The sequence below is a fragment of the Myotis brandtii genome, unplaced genomic scaffold, assembly GCF_000412655.1.
Source record: "Myotis brandtii unplaced genomic scaffold, ASM41265v1 scaffold621, whole genome shotgun sequence".
Lineage (NCBI taxonomy): Eukaryota > Metazoa > Chordata > Mammalia > Chiroptera > Vespertilionidae > Myotis > Myotis brandtii.
In genome coordinates, this window is record NW_005370372.1 from 1,516,821 (window position 1) to 1,528,307 (window position 11,487).

Consider the following 11,487-nt stretch of genomic DNA (forward strand, 5'->3'; position numbering starts at 1 on the left):
GCATTGCAGGTTTGGGCATCACAAGATATTAAGCCCAGTATCCTAATATATATAAAAAGCTAAGTGCCGTCACAACCAAACAAAGGACCGGTCACCATGAAGTGCATAAAGCACCTTTCCTTTCGGTCCCCCTTTTCCCCCGGCCCTGAGCCACTCACCATAAGGTGGGGCTGGGGACGGGGTGGGACTGGGGACTATAGAGTGGCAGTGGCGGGCTGCTTTGCGGGGTGGCCATGAGCTTAGGAGAGCAGTCACCCAGGTGGCGGTGAGTTTCGCAAAGCAGTCGCGGGGCAAAGGAGTTTCGCAGAGCAGTCACGGGGTGGGGGGAGGGGGGAGTTTCGCAGAGCATCCAGCGGCTAGCTTCACAGGACAGCAGCAAGCTTTGAGGAGCAGTTGAGGGGTTGGGGGAGCCTCGTGGAGCAGTCGCAAGGTCCACGGAGCATCCTGGGCGGGGAGCTTCACGTAGCATCGCAGGGCAGCAGAGGCCATGACGGAGCCAGGCTAGGCCTAGGGACCCTAACCGTGCACTATTTCATGCGCGCTAGGCCTCTAGTTAAATATAACTATTCAGATAGCTTTATAGTAACTTCATAATACCCAATTTTCTTTTCTTATTTCAAATTTTAATAAGTCACTAAAAAATAAGATACTAGTGACTCTCTCTGAAACAAGGAGTACCTATGAACAATAAAATTAAAATGCCCTGGTCATATCTGTTATTCATGCATCTAGCTATCTGTATACCAATAAGAGCATTTTAAACAAAATATATTCCTTCTTTGCTTGAACTTTAACAGCAAATATTGAGAAAAAACCTATACAGTAAAATATTAAAATTACAATGTGATAAAAACAACTAAAGTTAGATTTATCTTTATGTACATCAGCTATTAACTGTATTTGCTAAATATTTAAAATAATTTACAACCATTTGCCCCTCCCCCAAATTGTTGTATTTTCATTATTTATGAAATTCAACTTTTCAATAACATAACTTGGAAAAACATCAAAAATGATAACAGTGACCAAGTAGTTGAATAAACACATTTCATTAACTCACCCAACTTTGTCTTTTCTACATGACATCAATTTTTTAAGATTCTTACATTATTAACATTTCAATCTTGGAAGACATTTATGGGGTTAAAATGGAGAGTGAAATAAATGGAAAGCTGAAATGTGATGCCTTCTGTTTCTGCTTTATTGGAAGAGAATCAAATACTAAATAAGGCCTTTAGCAATATGATATTTCTGGCCAAATGATGGATATCATGACTTTTTGTTGTTACAAAAGGAAGCAATTTATTTAACTTCTTTCTTTCCTCCCATTCTTTCTGGTTTATTAGGCTCATTTCATTTCCATAAATTATTCCACTAAAAGAGGAAATGATTAATTGAAGATTGCTTCCTTAAAAATATTATTTCTTGTCATTAACAGCTGCAACATATTGTAACATTGTTTTATTCAAAAACACTGTGGTGCATTTAAAATTATTTTAATGTTTGTTGTTCTCTCAATTATTTTGCTCTAAATATTCAATTCAACCCATGAGAATTCATTATGCAAATTTAACAACTAAACCCTTCTTGTCTACTGGTAATTTTCATTACAAAAGTTTGTATTCAAAACAGTTGCTTTCTAAGTGTGAAATGTATTTCTAAATGGATTACAATGAAATCACTTTCTTTCTGGAAATCTTCAAGATAACACATTGGCAAGGACATCCTTTAGAGATTTAGGTGCCTCTGGAGATATTAGCCTGTATTCTTTGATTTATCAAATTTCTTTCTCTTCTTATTATCCCATATTTGGAATTTTTTTTATTCTGGAGTATACTTGAATAGTCATCATTTTCTCTCACATTATCTCAAATCAACTGTTGTAACATTCTAAAACTTAACAAATTTAGACTATTTTAAATGTTTAACAATGCATTCTGTCATAATCAGGGTTATATACCTTATGCCCTTTCTAATTGATTACATTTTAAATTATTTTCAATAAAACTATGGTAAATCTGTCTTGAGGATGTCAAAGTTCCATGAGATTTTAGCTTTAAATACAGGGTAAATAGTTGCCTAGATTTGCCATTCAGCAAACTTCAGCCAAGGGTTAATGACTGTCTTATAGAATGTATAGTTTGGAGGAAGATAGCTAGATTAATAATTAATTCTAATAAGTAAACTACAGAACTGTAAAGATATATGCAAAACAATATGCTAGGAAGCATAAAAGAGAAAACAATTTCTTTTTTGATGGTGGAGGAGCAAGATTGATGTTGGAGAGGAGTTCATAATTTATCTAGTATGAATTCTCAATAAAATATTCTAACTTTTGAATGAATTAACAGTTCAAAATATTAAAAGAACAACCATGACAATAATACCACCTTACATATTTATGATTATTTCTGTATTCAGACATTATATTGTTATTTTTATGTAGATATATTTTATGAACAAGAAAGAAAATATTTTAAAGGGTTATAAGTATTTTGTTATGTATAATTGTTAAACAAACTAATAGATTTCATACAATTTGCAATTATTTGATTAAATACAAATATAAGATAAAGATAGTGATAATGTCACATAGGCAAAGAAAGTATGCTGACAGAGAACAAAAACAGTCATGCAGGAAAAACATATCAAGAAGTTATAAGGGCCCTCGCTGGTTTGGCTGAGTGGATAGAGCATTGGCCTGCAGACTGAAGGGTCCAAGGTTTGATTCTAGTCAAGGCACATGCCTGGGTTGCTGGCTTGATCCCCAGTAGGCAGGAGGCAGCTGATCAATGAGCCTCTCTCATCATTGATGTTTCTATCTCTCTCTCCATCTTCCTTCCTCTCTGAAATTAATAAAAATACATTAAAAAAAGAAGTTATAAGGGTAAGACATAAATTTTACTAAAAGATTTTTTGGTCAATGTAGAAGGGGAAATATGATCAACTGATGAGTCACAAAGTACATTAAAAATTAAATTGTTCATGAAAATCTAAATAATTCCTAAAAAAATTACACCAGAAAGAAAATGTTTTCTATCACCTGGGAGATCTTGGAGAGAAACTGAAAACTAAGCAGGTTTCTCAGGACTATTGGGAAGGTTACCCCAAAACTCTTTATGGACCAGATAGTATGATTAAATTAATTGAGAAGACAACTTAGTGATTTTTTTAAATGCACCTAATTGCTAATATATTAATAGTAAAGCCTCTTCTTTCTTATTATACAAGATACATTGGTCTTAGCTTTGGGGTAACTAGTCTACGAAAGTATTAAAAAAGTTCTATGTTTGAAATCAATAACTTCCTTATACCTTATATTTCTATAGCTATTTATAGTAACATACATTAGGTGAGAGACAAGTCAACAAGGCCTGGGAGTCATGGTTGGTAAACCAGAAGATAGTGGCTCACCTTGTTTGTTTCTGAATCTAGTAGACTTTTTTTCTGTGTTGTCATGCTGTCATGTATCTTAGGATTTCATGAATATTTAGAGCTGGGATGAAAAGTCTCTTTCTAAAAGTAAAATGATTTCTTTTACTAAATTAAAACTTTCTTTTTTTACTTTTTTAAATTTTATTGGTGTGAAAACCATTTTAACAAAATTTTATCAAAAATTAACCATTTTAACAAAATTTAAGTGTGTGGTACAGCACTGTTAATTATAAGTACAATTTTGTACAGCAGGCTCAAAATCTTATTTCATCTTGCAAACTGAAACTATATACTCATTGAATAGCAACTCCACACCTCTTTTCCCTCCCACTGCTGGCTACCACCATTCCACTTTCAGCTTCTAGGAATTTGATTATTGTAAATACCTTGTATACTGATAAGTAGGATCATACAGTATTTGTTCTTCTGTGAGTGGCTTATTTCCCTTAGCATGTCCTTAAGATCCATCTAATTTGTTGCTTATTGCAGATTTCCTTCTTTGTTAAGGCTGACTAATATTCCAACTTAAAGGATTTCTAAATCAAAAAAAGTTTAAACTGCACAGCAATTAGCAGGAAAAAGATATTCCATGTAAACTGTATTGACCTCTGTGACAATGCATTTTAATGATTCGTGGTAGCTCCTGAGTCAAAGAAGACTTTCCAGCAGAGAGATTCAATTTCTCTCCATCCAGGGAAGCAGATGTCTTACAAACTAACAGAGCAACGTGTGCCATATCTATTCAATCACTAGTAATTTCAGCGAAAAAATACTACCATATTCAATGTCGATATTGAAAAAGATATATATCTCCACTATGGAAAAAAGTGACTTCAAATAGATTAAATTCTGTTTCTTTACATTTCATTCATTTCTTGTTTTTTTTTTCCTATTTCTAAGGGGTTGATCTTTTAAGTAAGACGGGACAGACACTTCTCTATATTAAAAAACTTGTATTTCACACCTCCATCTATAGAGGAAAAGGCACTGAAGTTGACATTCCTAGAAATAGCAAATGGAGGCAGAAGGTTGATTCTAGGCAGGGTGAGACTGAGAGATGGTGGACATCGGCCATGTACACAGGGATTAGATGGAAGGGGGATTTGGAAAGTTTTACATCTAATGAGAACAATCATATTGTGCCTGACAAACAAAAGTACTCATTTTGATTATAAGGAGAGTAAAACTGTCAAAGTGATGCCAAAAAAGAGGCGGGGGGGGGAGACTTTTAAATGAAAAATCTAGCTAAGTTTGAAATAGAGAATAAAAAGTTTTCATCTGTCTCTTACTGTCAGCCCTCTATGCATATGAAAATATATTTATTATTTTCTAAGTTAATATAATGAGTTCCAGACTGTGCAGGATGTCATAATGGAAACAGGATTATACAAGATAATAAGGAGGATTTCTTTTACTCTAAATGAGTTTTACCTACACCCCCTGTGTCATACTTTTGATCTTAACTGTGTTTCATTTACCACATTGAAGGAGGTTACATAAAGGGTAAAATAATAGAAACTTAATCAGGAAACAGGATTTCTTATTGTTGCATTTTATTATCGACTCTTGCCATATCTTTACTCTGATTCTTAAAAATATTGAAAGATGTGTCATTTTAAAATAAGAAGAATTGAAACCACATGGCGTCAGAATTGATCTTTCCTCTGAGCCATCCCAACCATTTCACACCAAAATAAGAACAATTGAAACCACATGGCGTCAGAATTGCGCATCTTTCCTCTGAGCCATCCCAACCATTTCACACCAATTGATCTTCAGAACAAACCTGTGGATTATTTGGGAGTTATTGGCAGGGAGTATAAAATTCCTGAACTCTACCTTTTGTAAAATACTAGATAAATATTGGTTGGTAAATTTAATTTTACAGATAAAAAACAAATACAGAGAGGCAAAATCTTGTTTTCAAAGGCCTAGTTGAATAACTTTACTGCTGGAAAGTATTATAATATGAACTGGCCCCACTGATCAGAGCATAGAGTTTTACAGTGAAAATCATTTCTTAGAGAGAGTTATCATGGCATCTAAAAATGTATAGTTATACTGCACATATGACAGATTTTATTGTTGTCATGCTATTTTCTGGTAGACAAATATCGGCACGTGGCTTATATAATCCATACCAAAGTAATGTCTATTTTGATAAGCACTTGGGTTCTGAAACTTTACATCCTTGACATTTCTGTCATCCACAATCAATTTGAAAAAGACTCCCAACTTGGCAATAAATTTATCTCTTGAATTTCCAAATAAGTAAATACATTGAAAAGTTGAGTTGATTTCTCCAACATTTCTCATTTCATTTCTTCCTCCCTGAACAGATAAGCACCATGGCCACAGCCTTGAAGAAAGAATCATCTACGGGGTAGAAAACAGCAGCACGTTCCTGGAATGCAGCCCAAAGTCACAGCGAGCTCTGGTCTATTGGCAGTTCCAGAGGCGAAATGAAGAGCGAAAAGAAGAGGTATAGCAATGAAACCGAGTGGCTATTGAGAGGGGGAGTGCTGTGCATCTTTATCCTTTTCTTCACTCAATAATAGCTCATTCATTAAATAAGTACTCATTGAAGGCTGATTATATTGCAGGCTTTGTGCTAGGAGTTGGAGAAACAAATGTGAGTTTTGTCTCAGAAGCCATTGTGGTTATATTTTAGAATCTTCTTTCTTCTTTCTGTAGTTATCTACAAAGCAGTTATGTATATTTGTTGCTGTGGTCGGTAAACTGCAGCTCGCGAGCCACATGCGGCTCTTTGGCCCCTTGAGTGTGGCTCTTCCTAAGCCTTAGGAGTACCCTAATTAAGTTAATAAAATGTACCTACCTATATAGTTTAAGTTTAAAAAATTTGGCTCTCAAAAGAAATTTCAATCGTTGTACTGTTGATATTTGGCTCTGTTGACTAATGAGTTTGCCGATCACTGGGAAAAAACAAATCCCCCTAGTAATTTTAATTTTTGTTCAATTAATTCTGCTATCTAAATGTGTGTGTGTGTGTGTGTGTGTGTGTGTGTGTGTGTGTGTGTGTGTGTGTGTGTGTTTTCTTCATTAACTTCCACCTCCAATGGAAAACGCAGGTTTGGGAAAGGGAGTGGTAGATTTATGATGAAGTATGTAAGGTCCCAGTATGAACTCTCATATGAACTTGGCATGTAGCATCAGACAGAGCTTCCTCCTCAATGGATACATTTATTCCTCTGTAAAAATAAAGAATTGTGCATAGAAAATATCAGTGAAAACTCTGAGCTTTCTACAAGCATTAAATAAGGGTAACCAGACTATGAAGGTTATTTTTAAATGTATTATGTGCAGACAATTTTATAAACATAATCTGAATATAAAGGCAAAAATTATCCCATTATCTTTTTTGACATCTGAAGCAGTCTTTAAGTATGCAATCACATCACACAAATGTCAAGGTTGGTTTTGTTTGTTATTGTTAGACATCTCTGGTAGAAATTGTATTCAAAATAAAAGTGAGATTAAATAAGTTCAAGAGCATATCTGCATGGTTATGTCACATCTGAGACTTAGGAAATGGAATAAATAATTATTAAGCTTGTAATCCTACACTTTTTCTACTTGCTCCATTGCTAATTTTTGTGTTTTATTTTTTTCAAATCTTACTAAATGTTCATTCTAATGCTGCATTGTTTTCTACCATCATGGTTCTGCATTTCCAATTCCAATAGTTAACGTTAACTTTCTCCTATATTTATACGCCTTCTTTCAAATGTACAAAATAAAGTATATATTTGTACTTTCCTCCCGTTACCTTGAGTATTTTAAATTATTGTAATGAGAAAGTTTATTAAAACCATAGGGAGCCAGTGTTTTGCAATGCATCTTAAAAAACAATTGACAAATTTATAACTCTTTTTTCTGATAGGAAAGTGGTAGCGTATCTCTTAAGCTAGAAACTTTAAGTGTTACAATGTGCCTCAACACATAATCTAAATTTTTACAGAGATAGAGTTTCAGAAATTACATTTCTTTTACATACATATATATTTTACTGCCTTCTTGTTCCTTCTGCTAGATTAGAGTGGACGATCACATCATCAGGACAGAACAAGGCCTTCTCCTGCGTAGTCTACAGCGGAAGAATTCAGGCAACTACCTGTGTCATGCCGTGGAACACGGATTCATGCAAACTCTTCTTAAAGTGACCCTGGAAGTCATTGACACAGAGCATTTGGAAGAACTTCTTCATAAAGATGATAATGGAGATGGCCCTAAGACCAAAGAAATGTCCAACAGCATGACACCTAGCCAGAAGGTCTGGTACAGAGACTTCATGCAGCTCATCAACCACCCCAACCTGAACACAATGGATGAGTTCTGTGAACAAGTTTGGAAAAGGGACCGAAAACAACGTCGGCAAAGGCCAGGACATGCCCAAGGGAACAGTAACAAATGGAAGCATTTACAGGAAAATAAGAAAGGTAGAAACAGGAGGACCCACGAATTTGAGAGGGCACCCAGAAGTGTCTGAGTTTCATTACCTCTAGAAACCTCAAACCAGTAGAAACTTGCTTAAGACAGTAACTGGAAAAAATGCAATATACATGAACTTTTTTCATGGCATTATGTGGATGTTTACAACGGTGGGAAATGCAACTGAGTTCCACCAATTATAAATTAAGTCCATGAGTAACTTTCCTAACAGGCTTTCTTCCTAATGCCAACACATAATAGAGGTCAGGTGAACACAGATGTTCCCTGTAGCAGTCTTAACGTTTCCTATGGGATTTCACTGTACAGGTTTTGCTTTCTTTGCCTGAGAAATAAAAATGTCATTTGCCATATTGCCATATAAAGAAGAAAAATTGCATCAGCAAAGCCATTTTATTTAACTAAAACTTTAAAATAAACTGCATGGATTTACTAAGCTGATGAATATTCCAAAACGTGGTTGGATTCATGGATATTTCTGTCTACCAGCACTCCCGTTTATATGTACTGGAGGAGTAAAATGATACTGAATGAAATGGTCTGTGGAAATATGAAAAACATAAACCATCCATCATCCAGAAGAAAAATGGAATACACTGATCTACTACTGATGTCTTCTTTCAGCTTTGATCTAAAGATGTATTTTATTAAAACTATAATTTAAATGTACCATGACAAATATGCAGTAAAATTTAGCTCTTTCCTAAGCTAGAGTAGGTTTTTGTCTTACAATTATTGTGCTATATAGTTTTTGCTTTAAAAATACCAATTCTGTGCTGCTTTCTATTTCAAAATTTTGTTTTCTGTTCTGCAAGAAGGAGAGCCAATAATACTGTTTTAGAAATATATACACATCATTAGAAGTTAATTCCTAAAACCTGGATAAATTATGTTTTATTTTTCTGGGATTTCAAACAAATAACACGTCTCCTTCTTTAAGTATTATCTAAATTAATTTTAACCTGCATAATGTTCTTGGAAAAACAGAACAATTAATCCCCCCCAAAAAGGGAAGAAAAAAATGATATATTAAATGCATTTTGTTGTATCTAATGAATAAATGAGGGGAAAAGGAGCTGCATATTTCTTAAAATTAATAAGCATTATCTTAATATAATATTAATAGAAAATGTCTCTTAATTCTGAGCTTGAATCCCTGCATGATATTTGAGACATAAGAACTCTCTCTCATGATTCCATTAGGAATTATACCTGTGCCACCTAATATTTTTTTTAAAAGAGAAATCAGTAATATTAAGAACACTATCTTAAAAGCAAATTTCTTAACTCTGTTTACGTCTGTATCAACTGCCTCTTATTTCTCATTAATACAGTTATGTCTAAAGAACATTAATTCTTTTCATGTCAGTGGTAGTGACTTTTATACAAACTGTTTTCCAGGACACAATCCACACTTAAAACATGTAAAACTCTTTGTCTCTTGCAACAACTTATAAAAGAAGGTAATGATTGTTAACTAAGCACTTGCCTGCTTTATTGTCCTAAGATGATTCCTTGAGAGTCATTGACTTCAAGGCACATAGAACCATGAGCATTACAGTAATTTCTTTTGCACTGCATTCCCCTTGCCAGAAATCCCTCCATAAGCCCTTCAACATGCACAAAAATGCAAAAGAAGCATCCTATTGCTACTTAATGAGAGCAGCACTGAAATTCTAACTCTGCCTTGGGATTCTAATGAACTCAGCTTTAACTTCTCACCTCCGACTACAGTGAATTTTCTAAAATTTCTCTATCAGCTGAAAGTTTTCACAGACTGGAGCTCATGTTACAGTTTTAATGATTATGTTGAATAAACAATTTGTTGACACTTGTTTCGAATGAAAGCCTAAAAATATTCAACAATTTTAGGCTCCATTGATGAATACAGTATTACTTTTAGAAGTACATCCTCTAATGCTATCTGAATTTTAAATTATTTGAAGAACACACTCATATAGAGAGAAAAAAAGTGTAAAAGGTAAATCAAAGAACAAAGAGTATTCCACAAATAGGTCGTTCTTTTATTTTTATAGAGTACCTTAACTGTACTAAAATTCGGTGTTGCATTTCATTCTATATTTGCAACTGAAACAAATTTATTCTCAATAACAAAAGTATCTTATTTCTTATTAGTCTTCAAAAATAAAAGATTTGAAGGGCTAGAGATAATAATTTCAGGATGTCTTCCAATATCTAAATGTATTTTGTTTAGCATTGTGAAATACCCATGGAAAGAAAGTCTAGACTTTAAAAGAAATAAAAACTAACCAATCTATTGGCATGTCTTTATAAGCCATCAGGTCTAAGTTTTCAAAGAAAATTATGGATATAACTTGCAGGTAAATAACTTATTACAGTTACAATCTTCTGCCAATGTGTACTGACAGGGGACAGGTTGCACGAAAAATAATGTCCCATTCAATTTAGCTTGATAGACTGATATATGCATGAATCATCAGAGTTGAAACCAAGTTAAGAGACTCCTGTGTCCTTAAGCAAATTATGATGGCAGTCTTAAGGTGGGCAAAGTGTACATTGCAGCAGAGAATTATGGCCCAGTTGAAATGAAATGTAAAATGTAAATGCATGTAAATGCACATTTAATAGTACTTTTTATGTATTACTTAGTGATTTTCAATGGTATGTGCTTAATATTTTTGCTACCTACACATTAGGCAAAGAGATGTAAATAATTTTGAAAAGAAGACGAGTGTACAATGCAACATTGTAGAGGTACTCTATTTCAGTGTGTTCAACATCCCCCAAAAATGCCAGAATTCCCACCCGGGTGACAAGGTGGTTTAAGTGCTATTTAAGGGCAGGAGGTGTGTGCCCACTCAGTAAGCATGTTTTTTTCCAGGTAGTACACATGTTCCATATCTGTATTTATCATTGCATTTCAGATGGGAACTACAAAACTGGAAAGAAAATGTAATGAAACTGCTGCTGTAAATTATTCCTTTCGGCATGTATTCAGTTGCTAAATACACATTTCTTCAAAACATTTGAATTCAGATGTCTTTACTGTCCCCTCCAGCATATGATGTCAAGGAACATAAAGTTTAGGAAATGTGGAGACCCAGTCAGGTGGCTACATAATCAGCTCTCAGATTTCCACATTGTGGTCATCTGCGAACCGGGTTCTATACTTATGGTGATTATGTGAAATGTTATGGCCTTTAAATTAAACATTGTTGTTTTTATGTCATGCCTAAAGAGAAAGTATGGGGATGAAACTCTACAAGGTGTCATTATCATAATCATTTTGGTTTTATTCAGGACCTACAATGATGTCTGCAAATTTGTTATTGAAATCGATGATCCTGAAGGTTATAAGCAAGAATTAACATGGGGTGAATAGCATAATATTTTGAAATCTTTGTTTTATGAATTCACTTTTGACACACAATTTGATTTCACTTTAATGGAAATCTTGCAAGTTTCATGGCTTAGTGTGTCATAAGGTGTTGAATATAACTGGCCTAATGCCAAAGACAGCCATCCTTTCTATTTTAACTTTGTAGCAATTATTTTAAAAAATCAATGTTTATATTTACAAAATAACATGTTTCCATGAAGAGG

The 11,487-nt window shown here is 34.2% G+C and overlaps 1 protein-coding gene across 1 annotated transcript in view; it reads left to right on the top strand.

Annotated features, from left to right (window-relative positions):
• The window catches only part of SEMA3A (sema domain, immunoglobulin domain (Ig), short basic domain, secreted, (semaphorin) 3A), a 202,311-nt gene extending 191,396 nt beyond the window's left edge, over positions 1 to 10,915 (top strand). The window contains exons 17-18 of the mRNA XM_005880033.2: positions 5,775 to 5,917; positions 7,487 to 10,915. Coding sequence (XP_005880095.1) covers positions 5,775 to 5,917; positions 7,487 to 7,942 — 599 coding nt within the window. The 3' untranslated portion in view covers positions 7,943 to 10,915. The remainder of the gene's footprint in view (positions 1 to 5,774; positions 5,918 to 7,486) is intronic.
• The last annotated feature ends 572 nt before the right edge of the window (positions 10,916 to 11,487 follow it).